The 21300-nt window shown below is 44.5% G+C and overlaps 2 protein-coding genes and 1 non-coding gene across 3 annotated transcripts in view; 2 read left to right on the plus strand and 1 right to left on the minus strand.

Moving 5' to 3' along the window:
- LOC144698496 (uncharacterized) overlaps positions 1-21300 on the plus strand; it is a 90018-nt gene that overhangs the window by 55822 nt on the left and 12896 nt on the right. The gene's annotated exons all lie outside the window — the stretch shown is intronic.
- On the minus strand, positions 113-12628 carry LOC144697505 (uncharacterized). The gene is made up of 4 exons (XM_078569520.1): positions 12473-12628; positions 12043-12151; positions 11076-11181; positions 113-1152 (listed from the first exon to the last, which is right to left on the minus strand). The coding sequence occupies exon 4, from the start codon at positions 1039-1041 to the stop codon at positions 247-249; it is 795 nt and encodes a 264-aa protein (XP_078425646.1). The 5' UTR covers positions 1042-1152; positions 11076-11181; positions 12043-12151; positions 12473-12628; the 3' UTR covers positions 113-246.
- Positions 16055-16127, plus strand: trnak-cuu (transfer RNA lysine (anticodon CUU)). The gene has a single exon. It is a non-coding gene; the product is annotated as a tRNA-Lys (tRNA).

A 21300-nucleotide genomic window follows, 5' to 3' on the forward strand; every position in this document is an offset into this window, starting at 1 on the left:
TGAGCTCCTCACACTTGTTGGAGGTGAGGATGGAGGAGACAGGGAAGAGGGAGAGACCTTCAAAAGGAACTAACTTGCATTAGAAATAGTAAAAAGATTCAACACTGTATTTAACACAAAGCTGATTTATTTTACTTCTATCCAAAATATGAACCACTATATCTGTCCTGGAGCTTACCAACTTCAGCAGAAACATACCCCAATGGACATGGTTCAGTCTTCGATGTGACTGACAGCAAAATCCCATCACTGTAGTGACCTGTGAACTCGCTGATGTCTGTGTAGGTTAGATGACTGAGTGAATCCTTTCCCACAATCAGAGCAGGTGAACGGCCTCTCCCCAGTGTGAACTCGCTGGTGTACAGTGAGTTCAGATGATCGCCTGAACCCAGCCCCACACTGAGAGCACCTGAACGGTCTCTCATCAGTGTGAACATGTTGATGTGTAATTAGGTTCCTGGAACTTTTACAGCACTTCCCACAGTCTGGGCATTTGAAAGATCTCTTTCCTGTGTGAACTCGCTGGTGTGTCAGAAGGCTAGATGACTGAGTGAATCCCTTCCCACACTCGGAGCAGGTGAAAGGTCTCTCCCCAGTGTGACTGCGCTGATGTTTAGTGAGGTCAGATGATCGCCTGAACCCAGTCCCACAGTGAGAGCACCTGAATGGTCTCTCGTCAGTGTGAACACGTTGATGGGATATCAGTTCTCCGGAACTTTTAAAGCACTTTACGCAGTCTGCACATTTAAAAGGTCTCTCGTCTGTGTGACTTAGCTGGTGTTTGAGCAGGTGGGATGACTGAGCGAATCCTTTGCCACACTCAGAGCAGGTGAACGGCCTTTCCCCAGTGTGACTGCGCCGATGAATTTCCAGCTCAGATGGACACGTGAATCGCTTCCCACAGTCCCCACATTTCCACGGTTTCTCCCCAGTGTGACTGCGCTTGTGTTTTGACAGAGCGAATGATCGGCTAAAGCCTCGTCCACACACAGAACACGTGTACGGTTTCTCCCCACTGTGAACGGTGCTTTTTCCTTCCATGTTCAAAATTCGATCATGTTCAGGTTATGATAAATTGGGCGACTTCGTCCGATCCTGATGTGATGTTTGGTTTCAGTTTCCCGACTGCAAATCCTCCCCTTCTATTCGCCTCTGAAATTGATTTAAAACGAGAGTGAGAGAGAACCCACAAAAACACAAAGACAGGTTGTGAAATTGAGCTGAATGAATCTGGGAATTTGTGGGGCCGGCACGAGGAAAAGGTGACCATGAAAACCGCTGGATTGTCATAAAAACCCAACTGGTTCAACTAATGTCCTTCAGGGAAGGGAAGCCGCTATTCACTCTGTGCCCACTCAAGACTCTGTCCACAAATTTGAAAATTGAGCCTGAACACCAAGGTTTGTGTCATTTATATATGTTCAGGAGAGCAGGAGTCCTCACAGTGACTCCTGGGGATCTCCATTATAAACCTTATTCCAGTCTGAAAAAATCCATTAACCATGACTCGCTGTTTCCTATACCCAGCCAGTTTTGTATCCATGTTGCTACTGTCCCTTTTATTCCATGAGCTAACTCTGTTCATGTCTGTTGTGCGGCACAATCTCTAATTCCATTCGGAAGTCCATGTACACCACATTAACAGCAGCATCCTCATCACCCACTCTGTTACCTCTCCAAATCCCTTAAGCAAGTTTATTAAACACAATTTTCCCTTAACAATTCCATGCTGGTGTTCCTGAATTAACCCACATTTGCTCACATGACTATTAATTTTGTCCTGAGTTGAGAAGAGGTAACACATCCACATGGATAGATAGTTAGCTAGGATTAGTTAGCTAACAGAAAGCAGAAGAGGGAAACTGGGTCTTTTTCAGGCTGGCAAGATGTGACGAGTGGAGTTCCACAGGGATCAATATTGGGGCCTCAACTATTTACAATCTATTGCAATGGCTTGGATGAAGGGACTGAATGTATGGTTGCTAAATTTGCTGATTGCTGACACAAAGATTGGCAGGAAAGTGAGTTGTGAAGAGGACCTAAGGAGCCTGCAAGGGGATAGAGATGGTTAAGTGAGTGGGCAAAAATTTGGCAGATGGAGTATCATGTGGGGAAATGTGAACTTGTCCACTTTGGCAGGAAGCATAGAAAAACAGCATATTATATAAATGGAGAGAGATTGCAGAACTCTGAGATACAGAGGGATCTGGGTGTCCTGCTACATGAATCAGGAAATGTTAGTATTCAGGTACAGCAAGTGATTAGGAAGTCAAATGGTGTTGTTTTATTGCAAGGGGAATGGAACATAAAAATAGGGGTGCTTTGCTACAGTTGTTCAGGGTGTTGGTGAGCATCTGAAGTACTGTGTACAGTTTTGGTCTCCTTATTTCAGAAACGATATAAGTGTGTTCGTAGTTCGGAGAAGGTTCACTCGACTGATACCTGAGATGAGCGGCTTATCTTATGAGGAAAGGTTGGACAGGCTGGACCTGTACCCATTGTAGCTTAAAAGAATGAGAGGTGATCTTATTGAAATATATAAAATCCTGAGGGGGCTCAACAGGGTGGATGCTGAAAGGATGTTTCCCCTTGTGGGAAAGACTAGAACTAGGGGACACAGTTTAAAAATAAGGGGTCTCCCATTTAAGACAGATGAGGAGATTTTTTTTCTCGAAGGGTTGTTGGTCTTAGCAGCTCTCTTTTCCAGAGAGGGGTGGAGGCAGGGTCATCGCTTATCAGTCAGGCAAAGATAGATAGATTCTTAACTAACAAGAGAGTTAAAGGTTATCAGGGGTAGGCGGAATCCAGAGTTGAGGCCACAATCAGATCAGCCATGATCTTATTAAATGGCGGAGCAGGCTTGAGGGGCTGAATGGCCTCCTCTTGCTCCTCTCTCGTCTGTTCAAATCAGGCTTTTAATTCAAAGCTGATTTGTTGACTTTATCCAGATATTAACCACAATAGCTGGGCTGGGGTTTATTAACATCAACAGAAACAGATCCCAATGAACATGGTTCAGTCCTGGATGTGATTAACAGCAAAAGTTACTTGTGAACTCGTTGGTGTCTCAGCAGGTCAGGTGACTGACTGAATCCCTTCCCACACTTGGAGCAGGTGCGCTCCAGTGTGAGCACATTGGTCTTAAGTGAGTTGGTTTCATTGTCTGAACCCAGTCCCACAGTGAGAGCACCTGAAAGGTCTCACGTCAGTGTGAACACGTTGATGGGACATCAGCTACTCAGACCTTTTAAAGCACTTCCTGCAGTCTGGGCATTTAAAATGTCTCTTGGTAGAGTGAGCTCATTGATGGGACATCAGGTCTTTGGAACTTATATAGCACTTCCTGTAGTCTGGACAACTAAACGGTCTCTCTGCCCTGTGAACTCGCTGATGCTTCAGCAGATTGGATGAGAGACTGAGTCTCTTCCCACACTGGGAGTAGATGAATGGCCTTTCTCCAGTGTAAGTGCATCGATCTGCTTCTAGCTCAAACAGGTAATTGAATCCCTTCCCACAATCCCCACATTTCGATAGTTTCTCTTGGCTGTAACTGCATACATGTTTTGACAGGCCAGATGATCAGCTGAAGCCCCGTCCACACACAGAACACGTGTTCAGTTTCTCCCCACTGTGAACGGTGCTTTTTCTTTCCATGTTCAAAATCTGATGATATTGAGGTTACGATAAATTGGGATACTCCGTCAGATCCTGATGTGATGTTTGGCTTCAGTTTCCCAACTGCAAATCCTCCTCTTATAATACCCTGTGGAATTGATTTAAAACAGAAAAAAAGGGAGAGAGAGAGAACCCACAAAAACACAAAGGCAGGTTGTGAAATTGAGCTGAATGAATCTGGGAATTTGTGGGGCCGGCACGAGGGAAAAGTGACCATGAAGACTGCTGGATTGTCATAAAAACCCAACTGGTTCACTAATGTCCTTCAGGGAAGGGAACCTGCCACCCGGTCTGGGTGTACACAAGACTCTGGACCCTCTGGGAAGAGAGCAAGAATGAGAAAGGTGGTAGAGGCACCCGGTAAAGCAGGGGAATTTTATATCTCTACAACTCAACCAGAAACTTGACAGAATCTTCCGAACCCTCAACCTCCACACGCTAGAAGATCTAGGGTAGCAGGTATATGTGAACTCTGTCACCTCCAAGTTCCCCTCCAAGTCACACACTGTCCTGACTTGTCTGACATCCAGTCCTGAATGAACAGAAATTTACTCCATTTAAATATTTCACCCCAAGATGAGCTTCCAACCACATATCCACATCATCACCAAGACCGCCTATTTCCACCTCAGTAACATCGTCCAACTCCAGCCCAGTCTCAGCTCATCTGCTGCTGAAACTCTCATCCATTCCTTTGTAATCTCCTCCAGTCTCACAGTCCCCCCCAGATATCTTCACTTTCTCTAATTCCGGATTGCTGACAATTCCTAATTTTAATTGCTGCAACTGTGGTCACAGCTGCTGCCCATTGCCCCCGATAAATATGGCGGATCCACATGCGCACTGCTGCCCATTGCCCCCTATAAAGATGGCGGCCATCAATTGGACCTGAGATCGTGACAAAAGACGCCGTCGCCAAATCGGCGCAAACGCGGAGTCGGAAGCTTCCTATTCGCGGTTTGAGGCCTGCAATGTATATTTATGAAGGCGTCCCACCCGCTCGCCGGTTCCATTCGCCTTCACCTGCCCACTGGCTCCACTCTGCTTCTGCTCTCCTCCCTGATCCGACCCGACCGCGACTCTCCTACCAGCACCGCAACTGCGCATGCTCCGATCCGCTCATAGACTGGAAATGCGCCTGCGCAATGATCTCCCGCAGTGAGGATAGAGCATATTCTGCCTCTCGGTGAATGCTGGGTAACTGCAGTGCCATTGAACCGTGACATTGTTGAATACAAAATCATATTCCGAGCTCCGATTATGATTGGTGCCAACCATATATTATTATTAATTCAATTGATACAGCCTGCAAGAGTACGGGTGTGTCACCTGCCATCTGGTTTGTGTCCCTACCTGAGGAGAGAGAGAGGGAGACGGGGCAAGGTGAAGACGAAGGATTTTATACATCAGCAACACAAACAAATTTTTATGGAACCTCCAAACCCTTAGGTTTACGCCACGTAGAAGGAGAAATGTAGCAGATGCTGGGGAACACCCTTATTCCCATCTTTCCATCTAAGTCACACACCATCCTGTCTTGTGCATATTCTCACTGCTCCTTTATCGCTGAGTGAAAATGGTGGATCGCAGGATTTTACGTCCTGACCTTGTGGGAGCACCTTCACTAGACAGTGGGTCAAGGAGAAGGTGGCACATCATTACCTGCACAAAGACTAACTGGGGATGCACAATATAATTAATAGACTTGCTACCAATGCCCACACACCAAGAATGAAAAGCCTGTACAGAAATATTTGTTTCTAAAACAAAACTCCTTTTATATTGGTTGGGGGGGTCGGTGTTTGCTTACTAATTTTATATTTGATGCGTGAGGGCAGGTGGTTGGGGTTGTTTCTTCAACAAACTCATTTCCCAAGAATCAAACAGAAAATGTTTGAAATACTCAGCTGCTCAGGAAACATCTGTGGAGAAAGAGTCAACCTTTCAGGCCTTTGTTTGGGTTAACAACTGGGGGGTACGGGGAAAGAGGGGGAGTGGGATGAACTGGGTTGGTCTTTGAGCTGGTACAGACTTGATAGGCTGAATAACCTCTGTCGGTCCTGTATTCTTGGATCCTGACACTGCTGGACCTTCCACAATCTCCTGTTTTCATGTGGTTCTTGCTGGTGTCGCTCACCCGCATGGGAGGCTGGTCTGTGTATCACTCCATTTACTGAGATTGTATTAAACTAACTGCAGCCCCTCAACCAACTTCCTCTTTCCTGATCAGACATCAGCTGTTTTTTTCTTTTCTAAGACCACTAACTGTCAAAGCAGTGCATACTTAAAAAAAATTCTGTTTATCTGCCACATGGAATCTGACTCCTTTTCTCCTCTTTAATTAGTTTTTGGTCTCTCTCTCCCTCTCTCTCTCTTTTATTCTCTCTCTCTCACTCTCTCCATCTATCCCTTTAGCCTATCACTATGTTCCTCCCTCTCAACTCCATCCAACTCCAAAATTTCCCATAACTAACCAAGAGCTCTCTGTGACCATTTCTACTTCCTGTACAGACACACTCTGACCACACCATTTCTTGCTCATTTACATTGCTGTTCATTTACAGACCCTCCCTGACAAGTCACATTGCTGTTCAGTTACAGACTCTCCTTCGACCGTCACAATTTCTCCTCCATTTACAGACGTTCTCTGACTGGTTCCAATTTCTTCTCCATTTACAGGTGCTCCATAATCAGTCAAAAATTCCCCTTGATATTTGTGAATGGGAACAGTTTAAAGGGAGTAGAGGGTCAGAACAGTAAAGAGGTGGGTGATTCCAGCTAACAATATGTCTTCGTAAATCAGTACATTTCAGAGTCCAGTGTCAACAATTTTAGTAACTTTTTAAGAAATACAAGCTGAGCAGATTCTCTGTCCTCTACCATATATTATATTGATCCATCAATCAGAGTAAATATGCAAGTCCCGTGTGTCCACAGTCACTTACACGAGGTCAGCCCACTGGATGGAACCTCGGGCACTCTGAGCTTGATCTCCGGTGTCTCCAGTCCCGACTGACCCCTTACATCAGTGTCCCCTCACTTTTATAACCTGTGGTGATGCAGCTATGGCCCCTGAATCTTCTTTGGCTTCCCTGCTGGGTTTTGACAGGAAGTGAGGAAAAGACAGCTGGAATTTCTCTAACCCGTGATTTACAAGGAGACATTCCCTGGTTCCCAACAGTTACTTTTCTTCAGGAATGTTCTCATTCTCCAAAAACTCCCCTGCCAACTGTTAATTCTGTTATTTATGATAGTTACACAATTATAGGGATAAACATCACAGATTATAATCTGATCTATTCTGTTCCTCACTCTGGTTTCAGTTTATATTGTGGTTAATAACAGACAAACTCTGTCCTTTTCCCTGATCTGATTCGAATTTCCAATGAGCTGATTCTGTGCAATGGAATGTCTTATCAGTGTTGCCATAGTGACCTGTCTGCAGTGAAGAGCCTGTTTGAGTTTTTAACTCAGACTAAACTTCTCTATCCAATAACACACATTATATCAGAGAATTTACCTCAAAGTATTTTAGCCATGTAACAAGGGGTTCAGATACACAGATCTTTAAGTTTGAAGGGCAAGTTTAAAATGCTGTTTGAACCTGTTACTTCACTTTTCTTTATGAAATTAACTTGTAAATCATTGGTTAAGCTATATTTAGAATAATGAGTCAAATCCTGGGCATCTTATAACAGGAATGATGTCAAGGCCATGGAGAGGGTGCTGGGGAGATTCACAGATGACACCACGGATGAGAGACTCCAGCTAAAAAGCAGTCCATTCGGCCCATTGTGCCTTTGCCAGCTCTTTGGAAGAGCGATCTGAATAGTCACTCCCCTACTGTTTCCCCATGGCCCTGTCAATGTTTTCCTTCAAGCATTTCTCCAATTCCCTTTTGAAAGATACTGTTGAACCTGCTCCCACCAAACTTTCAGACAGTGTATTCCAGATGATAACAACTGACTGTGGAATGAAATGTTTTCTCATGGTGACCTGTCTGCTGTGAAGCTCCTGTTTGAGTTTCTAACTTAATTCTAATTTCTCTTTCCCATGAGCAGAGACTGGAGAAACTGGGGGTCTTTTCATTCAAACTAAGCAAGATGAGAGAAGACGTGAGAAAGTTCAAAACTGGATCAAGGACATGATCCAAAATATTCCAGACACTCCTTGTCCTTCAGGATCTGTGTCCAGGGGGGAAGCTATTGGTTTTAATTCATCATCATCGAGGTCAACAACAACTGTCAGACTCAAACACTCTCCAGTCAAATACAGCACGGATTAGATACAGAGTAAACCCATCAGCCTGTCCCGCGGATACAGATACCAAGGGACAGGGAGTGTCCGGGACAATGACATTTCTCACTCAGTCAGGTAGAAATTGATCCTGCATCTCACCCCATTAATCCCGAGCTCCACACGGCTCAAATCCTCCTCCTGTTTCCCTCCCTGTAACAGTGCTGAGCTAAAGCCAGCCCATAATGAGCAGGGCTCAGGGAGAATGGTTACTAGGCACTGCAGTGATGTCATAAAGCAGCATCATTCAGCCCAGCTGGTCCTCTCCCTGTCCTTTTAAAGGTGGAGAACAGGGACATCCTGTCTCCAAACACATCCCACCCTGTTCACACTGAGAAACCCAGGGTGGAGAACTGGGACATCCTGTCTCCAAACACATCCCATCCTGTTCACACTGAGAAACCCAGGGTGAAGAACTGGGACATCCTGTCTCCAAACACATCCCACCCCGTTCACACTGAGAATCCCAGGGTGGAGAACTGGGACATCCTGTCTCCAAACACATCCCACCCTGTTCACACTGAGAATCCCAGGGTGGAGAACTGGGACATCCTGTCTCCAAACACATCCCACCCTGTTCACACTGAGAATCCCAGTGTTTGGGAGGTGATAGCAGGTTTGAACAGTGTGGAGAGGAGAGGGAGGTTGGAGATGGGGCAGTAAGGACGGTGGGGTGAAAGGGTTGTTTTTTGAGGAGGGGGTGGTGATGGCAGATTTGAAGGAGAGAGTGACAGTAACTGAAGAGAGAGAAATGTTAACAATCTCAGCGAATATGGGGAAGTTGGATAATCAGCAGTTTAGTGGGAATAGGGTCGATACAGCAGGAGGTGGGTCTCATGGACAAGATGAGCCCTGAGAGGGCAGGAAGAGAGATGGGAGAGAATCTGAAGAAAGATGTGGGTTCAGGGCTCAGACAAGGGGAGGCTTTAGAGACAGTTTGTCCCGGTGGGTTAGTGGAAGGGAGGGAAGCAGCAGAGGCAGCTGATCGGATTGTCTCAATCTTAGTGACAAAGAAGCTCCATGAGCTCCTCACACTTGTTGTTGGTGAGGATGGAGGAGACAGGGAGAGAGGGAGAGCCCCTCAAAAGGAACTAACTTGTGTTAGAGCTATTAAAACAAAGTTTGCATTCAACACAAAGCTGATTGATTTGATTTTTAGCCAGGTCATTAAAGCTTATAACCGAGTTGGGGTTTACTAACATCAGCATAAACAAACCCCATTGAACACAGTTCAGTCCTGTATGTGATTAACAGCAAAATCTAATCACTGTCGTTACCCATGAACTTGCTGGTGTGTCAGCAGGGTGGAGGAATCAGTGAATTTCACCCCACACTGAGGGCAGGTGAACGGCCTCTCCCTAGTGTGAGTGCGCTGGTGTGCAGTGAGTTGAGATGACCACCTGAACCCAATCCCACAGTGAGAGCAGCTGAATGGTCTCTCATCAGTGTGAACACGCTGATGGGACATCAGACCCCAGGAGCTTTTACGGCACTTCCCGCAGTCTGTGCATTTGAAAGGTCTCTCCCCAGTGTGAACTCGCTGGTGTTTCAGGAGTTTGGATGAATGAGTGAATCCCTTCCCACACACGGAGCAGGTGAACGGTCTCTCCCCAGTGTGACTGCGCCGATGCGTTTCCAGCTCGGATGGGGTTCTGAATCCCTTCCCACACTCCCCACATTTCCACGGACTCTCCCCGCTGTGACTGTGCTTGTGTCTCGACAGGCCAGATGATCGGCTGAAGCCTCGTCCACACACAGAACACGTGTACGGTTTCTCCCAACTGTGAACGGTGCTTTTTCCTTCCATGTTCAAAATCCAATGATATTCAGGTTACAATAAATTGGCAACTCAGTCAGATCCTGATGTGATGTTTGGTTTGAGTTTCCCGATTGAAAATCCTTTCCTAACACCCTATGAAATTGATTTAAAACAGAAAAAAAGGAGTGAGAGAGAACCCACAAAAACACAAAGGCAGGTTGTGAAATTGAGCTGAATGAATCTGGGAATTTGCGGGGCCGGCACGAGGAAAAAGTGACCATGAAAACTGCTGGATTGTCATAAAAACCCAACTGGTTCACTAATGTCCTTCAGGGAAGGGAACCTGCCGCCCGGTCTGGGCCTACACAAGACTCTGGCCTCTATAAGAACACAAGAAATAAGAACAAGAAAAGATCTAACACCCTGTCGAGCCTGCTCCACCATTCAATACGATCGTGGCTGATCTTGGGCTTCAACTCCACTTTCCCGCCCACTCCCCATATCCCTCGATGCCCTGAGAGACCAAAAATCTCCCCATCTCAGCCTGAAATATATTCAATGATGGAGCATCCACAACTTGCTGGGCTGGAGAATTCAATGTGACAGAGAGAGAAAAAGAGAGAGGGGATTGGGAGAGACAGAGGGGGGAGGTTAGAGAACAAATCACAGGATGTCAGTACACAGAATTCAAGCACATGGGATTGGGGTAATATACTGCTACGGATTGAGAATTGGTGAACAGACAGGAAACAGAGAGTCGGAATAAACGTCTTATTCTCAGGATGACAGGCTGTTACTTGTGGGGTACCCCAAGGATCAGTGCTTGGCTCACAGCCATTCACAAACTATACAAATGATTTGAAGGCACCCATTTCAGAAGCACCTAAATTTTCACATTCTCATCCTTGTTTTCCCCATGGTTGTGATCATTCCTATCTCTGTAACCTCCACCGTCCTCACAATCCCCCCCGAGATATCTGCGCTCCTCGAATTCCGACTTCCTGAGAATTCCTGATTTTAATCACTCCATCCCTGATTGCCATTCTGTCAGTTTCCAAGGGCCAAGCTCTGGAATTCTCTCCCTAAACCTCTCCACCTCTCTACCTCATAGCATCCTTTAAGATGCTCCTTCAAACCGACCTCTTTGACCAAATTATTGGTCAACTGCCCGAACATCTCCTCATGTGGCTCAGGGTCAAACCTTGTTTTGCAACATTTCCGTGAAATATCGCAGAAAACTGTATAACATTAAATGTGCGATATAAACACAAATTGTTATTGTTCATTTGGAACATATATCACTGTTCCTTCATTACCACTGGGTGAATAACCTGTAACTCCTTACCTAACAGCATTGTGGGAGCACCTTCACCACACAGACTGCAGCGGTTCAAGAAGGTCAAACATCATCTTCCCGACAGGCAACTGGGGGTCACAATGTTTGCTGGTATCTGTGGAGAATGAAACAGAGTTAATGTTTCAGGGTGTGCAGAATCATTTGCAGGGAATAAACATGCTGCAGAATTTGTTGGTTAACATAAGCTCAGAAGTGGAAGAGAAATGGACTATAGTGCAGGAAAAACAATTCCTGACTATGGAAGGTACTGTGGGAAGATAAAGCTGGTAAGACAGCAACACATGGTCAGGGGATGGGCAGCAGAGGAAACCTCATTGAGACACAGTTGGTAGAAGTAGCAGTAAAACCCTAAACAGAGCTAAAATACACCCAGTATTAGGGACAGAGGGAGTTAGACAATGGCAGAGAGGTGATCAGGGAGGGCAGGGGTGAAACAGAGCAATAGATGGACATGGATTCAGATCCACGGTAAATGAGTCACACCAGTCATGGAACCTCTCACAGACACAGAGCGTAGAACTAAAACCTAAACTAAAAGTTGTAGCTGAGTGGTGAAAAATACTCACCTCTGAAACAATTTCAGTTTTCAATTTTAAAATCTCCTGCTGGAGCTGCAGTTGGAAAGATATCAGAATCACTGGAGTCAGAGAAAAATCTCCCAGTTGAGGAAATACCCGGGGAGCGGATGATGTCACCGTGTAACTGTCAATGTGTGATGATGTCACACACACGGACACAGAACATCTGGGTCTGTACAAACCAGTGATCACCACACATTATGAAGGATGGAAGGGTCCTGAGGTATATATGAGGTAGATAAAGAAAAACTATTTCCGTTAACCGATCATAAAAGGGTTATGGGAGACAGTTTAAAGATTTTGTGAAGATCTACAAGGGGGATATGAGGAAAAAAGTTCACACAGTGAGCAGTAATGACCTGGAAGTCAATGCTTACACTCAGAGACCGATAATATCCAGGTCCGGATGAATCGACTGATTCTTGCAGACTCTGATGTGATGATTGGTTTGAATTTCCAATCTGCAAAACCTCATCTTCTGGTATCCTGTGAATGGAATTAACAAAATCCGTCATTGTCAGTGCAGGATAAAAATTGCGAATAGACAAAGATTTTTCTTGGTCTGAGATTACTTTGTCTAAATCCTCCCCTTCTAATCCCCTGTAAAAGGAGTTTCCAAAATCCATCCCTGTCAGTTCAGGATAGAAATTCACAACATTGTCTTCTCCTGCTACCTAGACCAGGATGACCGCGCATGCGCCCTGCTGCACGTTGCCCCCTATAAAGATGGCGGGCGTTACCCCGGGCCTGGCGAATAGAGAAATCCAGACTTTTTCGGCCCGTTTTCTGCAAACACAAGAGCGGTACCTTGTTATTTGGGGTCTGCGGCCTGCACTGTGTCTTTATGAAGCCTCCCTGCCCAGTCCGCTGGCTCCATTCCTCCTCACACCCCCACTAACTCTGTTAGTTTGCTCCACTCGACATTCTCCAAACCGCTCTGAGCAGCTTAAGTCACAGATCCGCACTGCGCATGCTCATGAAAGAGACCGCAATGCGCATGCTCCAATCATACACCGCAATGCGCATGTGCGGAGTTGCTGCACTAATGAGGATAGGACACATTCTGTCCCGCAGCGATTGCTGGGTGTTCACTCCGCCATTGAACGGTAACATTGTAAAATCGATACCCAAGTTCAGTAATCAGAATACCTTGGGTGCCATAGGGCGAGGATATAAAATTGTCGAAACAATTGATACAGCAATTAAAATGCTCTGTATCCACCATAATTCTCCCCTGGATGTAGTACTTAGATCTGAACTCAATGGATTCTCAGCAGATGGGGTATTTTTTCACAATACATGGAACATTTAAACCGTGTCTTGCCAGTAGGAATGCTCTGACTGTGGATTAAATCCTTTGAATTTTAAAGTTGGTGTGTTTACTGCTTTGCAAACTGAATAAATCCCTTTGCACACGTAAAGTATCTGGATGGTCTTGCACTGGTGTGACTGTGTTGTTGTGTCAGTACTGGGGCAATAGAGTTCAATTTTCAGGTTGTTCCCACGAGTTTACTTACATATTTTCAGCTGAAAATTGGGCCTCAAACTCTTCTCGTCATGGGTTCCACATTCTTTGCACTAATTAGTTAAAGAAAATCAAAATGCTGCAGATGTTGGCTTTCTGAAATAAAAGAAACCAGAAAATTCTGGAATTCTCAGCAGATCTGATAGCGTCTGTGGCGAGAAAAACATATTTTTTATTTCAGGTCTGTAACCTTTCAACACAACTGCACTACATCTGTGCACAAATCTGGCAGAACAGGAATGAAAACCAATAACAGGCAAGGCACCAAAAGACTCGAAGGGAGACCCAGCTGTATGACAACTGGTTCCTGGTGACATGGATGTGTCTGCAGTGGGTGGGATCAGACTGTTTCCATGTTTCAACAATCAATGTCTCACCTGTTCTTTTCGAAGAGTGAAACTGATAGAGAACAATTGTCATTTCAGTGTTGGCAATTTGAAGCTTTAACTCGCTGCCTCAGTTTAAGATACCTTGCAGGTTTTGCTTGTGTGAGTCTCTGTTATATGATTGGTAGGCATTTGGCAGGAAACCGGAAGGTTAGCAGTTTAAGACCATCAGGAATGAAGTCTTTGATGTTTTCTCCCCATCATCATTCATTGCCACACAGTTCCGGGGTGACAATGGGCACTTTAGCTGCAGGTAAATGTTTGCCAAACGTTGCCAACTCAACTTTTATGCAATGGATTCCCAAACTGACATGTTTTTCATGAATATTCATTTCAAACATAATGAGAAAACATTTAGACCTACCATGTACCAACGTCTAATCCATCTGAAATCTATGAAGTTATTGGATTCAAACAAACCCATCAATAATTCTCTTCCTCAGCTCCACAGTGAGTGAAACAGGGAAAAGCAGCAATATTCCAGCCCCGCACTTTCCAATCACCCGCTGCCAGCAGAAAGCGGCGACTGCAGCTTCAATCAGCGGGTTACTGCCCATCCCTGGGACACAAGATACTCCAACCCGGACCAAACCTCCAAATACACCGAGCACAGGCTCAGGAAAACACAGGTAGATTATATCCCGATCACTAAGCCTCCGAGCACCATTTACACAATACCCAAGTGAGTGAGACACAAATAAAAGTCAGACCAACTTTCTAAATATTTTCATTGTAAAATTCCTTCATTTTACAGAAAAGCTGACTGCTGTGAATCTGAAAATGAGCACCATGGGATTTGTGTTATCGAGTGACTTGTTTTCCATTGTTTATCCAACAGGTTTGCAATTCAATTTGTTTTGGATACTGAAGCGATTCTGATTTCAAAATGAGGACACAAAGCAGCTAAATATTAAATCCAGGAACAGATCCTGAGGGAAATGGATCACAGTGTTCGGAAGGAGATGCAGCTGAGAAGTGGAAACTGTGAATGATGTTATTGATTATTGAGTGGAAAGCAGTGGGCCCTTGGTCAATTATCATGGCCGAGTGGTTAAATGAATGATTTCAAAATCCGTTGGGGATTCCCCAGGTAGAGTCAAATCTTACCGACTGTGGTTCTTGTTATTGCTGATTTCAACCAGGTGTCTACAGATCTATCGGGTCAATGGGAGGAAAAGCATCCTAAAATCCACTTTCGCTCTGAAGGAGCGCCATACGGACTCGAATCGTTAACTCAGTTTCTTTCTCCACAGGAGCTGCGAGACCTGCTGAGTTTTTCCAGCATTTTCTGTTTTTATTTCATATTTCCAGCATCCACAGCATTTTGTTTTTATCGAAAAATTCTCGTGGTTTTTGGGCTCTAAGGGAATGAAGGACTATCGGGATCGGGTGGGAAATTAGTGTTGAGGCTGGAGATCAGCCAGGATCTTATTAAGTGACGGAGGAGGCTTGTGGGGCCTTATGACGTATTGTTGCTGCTTTGCTTCTGTTCTGTTTCAGGAGCGACACCAGCCAAGGAAATGGGAAGTAACAGCCTGAGCTTGATAGTGTGGCCGAGCAGTCTAAGGTGCTAGATTGTACTTTTACTTTCTGTAGAGGGATCGGTTTGAAGCTTACATTGACCAAAATTGCACTTTCAGAACTCCCATTGATCGAAGAAATGCCAGCTTAAAGTTAAAGCAGGTGTGTGAGGTGTTTCACTTAAACAGGAAGAGCGAGGAGAAACAATACAAATATAAATTGCTGTGGAGAAAAGGCAGGTTGTCAAAGTCGCTGAATTCCTCTTCCACCGGCCGGCACGGACACCAGAGGCCGCATGTCCTCCTCCTCTGCTGTCCCCATCTATGCTTGTATACCATAGGGTCAGTCGTCATCGCCGAGTTGTTAAAGCCATTGGTCTTTCCCGTTTTTTTTACTATGCCTGATTTTAACTGTGTCTACAGAGTTAATTATCGGTTAAATTGAATAAAATCCATCCAAACACTCTGGAGTTTTCCTATTTCTGTTCATTCACGAAACTTGCAGTTGGAACTGGGAAAAAAATATTATTGTCATGCTTGCTTTCTGGGTGTTTGTCTCTTCTTAGAAACAATCCCTTACCCTCTCACACTCGGTGTATATGTCTGTTTTTATTCCTCTGTGTTTGTCAATGTGGTTCAGTTCCCGAGAGGGTGAATATATTTTTACCAGCATAAACCTTATTCACAATAGTTGTGCAGCTTCATATTAAAATGTTACAGAGAAAAATATCAGGATGAAAGATGGAAGAGGAGTTTGCAATGTTTGGAAGGAGGTGCAGCTAAGAAGTGGGAGACGTGAACGATGTTATTGATGATTGAGAGGAATGCATTGCAACCTTGGGGATTTTGTAGGTCGATTACCTTCTTCACTTTGAAATTCAGAACAAGCTGAGGCTCTAGGTGGAAAGCAGCAGTTGTTTACATGTATGTTGGCATATGGAGCCCTTTTTTTCTGTATGCCCGGCTAGCTCAGTCGGTAGAGCATGAGACTCTTAATCTCAGGGTCGTGGGTTCGAGCCCCACGTTGGGCGCTGTAACATTTTTTTTTAATCTTGCTGCTTTTAAGGGAAAGCACCAACCGAATCCCTGCGCCAACTGTGAAAGTTACAAGGCAGACATTTATCACTGAAAGCAACCGATGCACATAAAATTCAAAGCAATTTCTTGTCGCATTTTTTTCTGCTTCTGTCCCTGCTTCTGCTCCAGCTCCCGGGTCAATTAGCTGCTTGATGCAGACACAGTCAGTTTATGGGAATGTAAGACACAATACGATAGGTTTGCAGACCATAGAGTAAAAAGACACCAGGATCTCAGCTTCCTGATTCTCCCAGATGCTGATTACAGGAATGTGCACAGTGCCCATTACCGACAGTCATACTCTCCTTCCAGTCTTGTGTAGGTTGTTCAGCTTTGAAATTGTTCATATTTTCACACTGGATTTCAATGTGAAGAAAGCAGAACTGTGATAAGCTTATATTGTTCAGCAGATGTACTGAAAGAAGCTACATAACAGGCTGATGGTAACAGTGCTCTTTGGACGCGGTGTGCTCCAGTGAAGGATTGGCACAATTAATGTGTCGCTCAATTAGTCTCGTGACAAATCTCATACTGGAAACGACAAGAAAACTCTCTGAATTTGCTCCGTGTTTACGTTTCAAAAGAGCCGAATACAAGGTAAGATATTACATCTCGCTGGAATGGGCTATAAAATGGCAGAATGATTGTGAAAGCAGCCGTGGTGTTGGAAAACATAAAATTATAGAAAGTTACAACATAGAAAGAGGCCATTCGGCCCTGTGTACTGCTTTCAAAAAGCAGTTCTCATTGTTTGATCCATCAGGAGCAATATTTGTGCCAGTGCAAACAGGAGGCAGCAAAGTATATCCTTCTCCCACCCATATTTTTCCTCGCACCAACATCACTAAGGTCACCGCTCTGCAACCAGCCCTTCTCTTGTCCTTCTTTCATTTCTTCACTCTGCGTCTGTGTTTGTTCTCGAACCGTTCCCACTGTTTCATTTTGAGCTCTGAGGCAAAAATTCAACTCCCCCTCCACTGACTCCGGTGCAGCTGTTAAATGTTTTCAATCAATAAGTTCGCAACACTCGTTTTTAAACATTTCACAAGATCAATAAATTTTCATTCCTTGACCCAGAACTCAACCCCGCCTGAGGCGCTAAAAGCACCGAATCGTAACCACTGGACCACCAGAAAAGCTGTCAAGTCTTCTTCTGGTATGGCTTATCTACGCTGCTTTTACCATTTAAAAAAATATTTCAGACCTCCTTTACCACAAAACTGCATGTTTAGACTCAACACAAACCAATTCTTCAGCCAACAAGAACATTTGCTGTGAGCTGGAACATGACATCGACAATGAGGTGAAATCGTCCCACAAGCTGCTCATGTTCAACTTACAACTTCCAAAACCCTCCAACCTAATTACTGTGGGCCCAATGAAAGCGGTGAATCCGAGTCACTGGACACCAGAGGAACGACCAATAAGGCTTGAAATTTGGATTATGGAGCTATTTTTGACATTTCTTTTCATTTTAGATCTCTTTCACCAGAGACAACTTTCTCCTGCCAAATGATCTGTTTAGGCTGAACACAAGTGACTCCTTCACCAATGAGGAGAACCATTGCTGTTGGCTGTAACATGAAATCTATACTTTCCCCCTTCAAGACAGTTCTTAATGCCTCCCCCTTTGACCGAGCTTTTAGTCACCTGACCGAATATGTGACTCGGTGTCACACTTTGTTCTATAATGATCCTGGGGAACGATTTGTGACGTTTCATTAGGTTAAAGGTGCTTTTTAAGTTGTTGTTGTAGTCCATACATAGAAAGAGACAAACTCCTCTTGCATCTTTCATCCTGATATTTTTCTCTGGAATAAACACAGACATATACACTGAGAGTGACAGAGGCCTGAGGAGAAACAAACACCCAGAAAACAAGAATGTCACCAACTTGTCTAATTATTGTTCCATTTCAGACTGGAGATTATGGTGAATGCTTGCAGATGAACAGAAATGAAGAAACGAGGAAGGGAAGCAGGAGAAACACGCGAGAGTGTTTGGAAGGTTTTTATTCCATTTCCCCAATAATTAATTTTAATCTGGAGGCACCTAAAGGAAGGAGCAGCGAGGTCGGCAGGATTCAAGCCTACATAGGGAGAGTGCAATGGATTTTAAATCCATTGTCTTCACCACTCAGCCATGATTACAGACCTTATATCGATTTTAACCTTTTTCATATAAAATCATAGACAGGTTTAACAGACAAATAGGACATTCGGCCCCACACATTCCCAGTCACCCTGCAATTCCTACTATCTCTCCTCGTTCATCCTGCCAGGAGGTACATCTTAATACGTTAACAACCACAAGCCCAGACTCAGGTGAAGTGACTGAAAGAACAAAACAGCTGAAACATTGATGGCTTGGGGATCCGAACCCATGAAAACAACGAAACCCAAGCCAATCTCGTTAAAGCGTCGAGCCACGCTGCCACCATCAACAGTAAACCAACCATTGCCTTGGGTGGTGTCGGCTCTGAATTAGAACATAACAAATAGGAGCAGAAATAGACCATTTTTCCGCTCAAGCGCCTCATAGTGTCAGAGAATCAGAGCCAAGGCGACACCACAGATGGAGGCCATTCGGCCCGACTCATAGGAACAAAGGACTCAGGGACAGGAGTTGGCCATTCAGCCCTTTGAGCCTGCTTCACCATCCGATAAGATCATGGCTGATCAGGCTGTGGTCTCAACTCCTCTTTCCTGTCTGTCTCCACCTCCCCCCCATAACTCTTGACCCACTTGTGTATCAAAAATATGTCTAATTCTGCCTTGAATAAATTCAATGACCCAGCCTCCACTGCTTTCTGGGGAAAATAATTCCACAGACTAACGACCTCTGAGAGAATAAGAAAATCTGCTCATCTCCGTCTGAAAAGGGAGGCCTCTTTTTCTCCTGGAAACTAACTCACCTGGCCCCACTCCCCCGCCTTTTCCCCGGAGACCTGCATTTTCTGTCCAACTCTCCTTTGAAATCCGTGATTGAATCTGCCTCCCCCTCACTCTCAGGTAGTGCATTCCAGATCCTAACCACTCCCTGTCTAACAGAGAAATCCCTTTAGAATTATCGGCTTCGGGACAATCAGAATACTCAGTAACAGACAAAACACCGAAAGGCTCGAAGGGAGACGGCACCGGTTGTAGGAGAGCTGGTTCCCGGTGACATGGATATGTCTGCAATGGGTGGGATCAGACGGTTTCCATGTATCCACAATGAATGTCCCACCCTTAATTTGGGAAGAGTAAAACTGAGAGGATAATTATCATTCGGGTAGCGGCAATCTGAAGCTTTCTCTCGTTGAGCCATTGGTTCAGGATATCTTACATCGTGCAGGCATTTTCTTAAGTCTCTGTGGCGCAATTGGACAGCACATATGGCTGTTAACCGAAAGGTTGGTGGTTCGAAACCACCCAATGGCGAAGCTATAAACATTTTCTCCCCATCATTACTCATTAATGCTCTGGTTTGTTCTGGGGCCCTGAAACCACAAGAAAATCCCCCCACGTTGCAAACTCGGCTGTCGCCCACTGAGTTCCCACACGAAGCTTTGCTTATGGATATTCATTTCAGATATAACAAAGAATATGAACGATCGTGAACCTCCATCTAAATCAATACAGATCAACGAGGCTATTGGATTGGAACAAACCCCCATCAATTAATCGCCTCTTTCTCAGCTCCACGGTGAGTGAGAGAGGAACAAGTGACAATATTCCAGCCCCGCACTCTCCAATCACCCGCTGCCAGCGGAAACATCTTCTTATTTTGCTGAATGTTATCTTCAGAAATGGTGAAGAGCGAATCTAATGTGGCTGCAAGATCCTGCATTCAGTTCACATTCAACAACAAACAGGAATGGGAGCGATGTAACTTTTCCACACAGCTGGGTGATAATGTTTCCCCGAGCATCGAATGGAGTAACTTGCACATGTGAAATGAGCAGGGTAACCACAACGCTACAGGAACATTTCCCTGCCTGGATCCCAATGGAGCTGTCTGGAATGTTAAGTGGTGACGTCATGCAGCAGCACTTTGGGTCTTTGTTTTGAAGAAATGGAATTCGGCTGATCTCATTAGGAATGCTGGAGACAGACTGATAAACAATGTCATCATCAAATGGCACAGCGCAGTAAGATGACCTTCCACCCATTCTATTTATAACCAGCCTTTTACAAAGATCTTGCCAATTAATCCCAATTTCCTTCTCTCTTTCCATGAATCAGAATTTTCTCCCTTTCAACTATTGCCAAATTCCTTTTCAAAGAAGCAGTTTCTGTAGAATCCATGCAGTTTGCCTTAATGAACATTTTCTTTACACAATGAAATTAAGAATTGGACCAGGGTTCTATCTGCAGTTTTCGATATTAATATAAGTTATTTATGCAATTCGTTTCATGGTGAACTTACAAAAGGTGTTTATTCTGATCAGACATGTCCTCAGTATTTTCTCAGTCATGATGACCATGAAATTATCACTGACTGCCGTACAAACCCATGTGATTCACCAGTCCTTTAGGGAATTTAATCGGTCGTCCTTACCTGGTCTGACTTGCATGTGACACCAGACCCACAGTGATGTGATTGATTCTCAACTAACCTTTGAAATGGTTTAAAAAGTTACACAGCTCAAGGGGAATTGGGGATGTGCAAAAATGCTGGATAACGATGCTCATGAAAGAATGAAGATCCCTGATGAAGCGCGATACAGAGTAATTTTGCACCATCTCTCCCATTCCCTCGTGTTCAATCATAGTATCAGTTGCATCTGTCTTTACGATGACGCTAATCTTTGGATGACACTGGTAGTCATCTTTCAGTCAGTAAGTAACTCTGAATTTGGATTTGTAAACTCATTAATTTCTGTTGTTGACGAAAGGAACTGTTAGTTTTTTTGTGCGTAGTCAGTTTCACCCCTCCTGATTTTGAGAATGTTTTTTGCGGCTTGGTGAAGGGCAAATTTAATGTGGCGGCGAGAGACTATATTCAGTTAATATTCAACAACAAATGTGAATTATGGAACTTTCCCTCACACTTGGATGTCTAAATTTCAATAATGTTTCTACCCATTTCCAGACAGGGGGCCTTTTGCATGTACGTGATAACCACTTGGTAACTACAGAAACA

This window comes from Cetorhinus maximus, chromosome 23 (genome assembly GCF_964194155.1).
Source record: "Cetorhinus maximus chromosome 23, sCetMax3.hap1.1, whole genome shotgun sequence".
Lineage (NCBI taxonomy): Eukaryota > Metazoa > Chordata > Chondrichthyes > Lamniformes > Cetorhinidae > Cetorhinus > Cetorhinus maximus.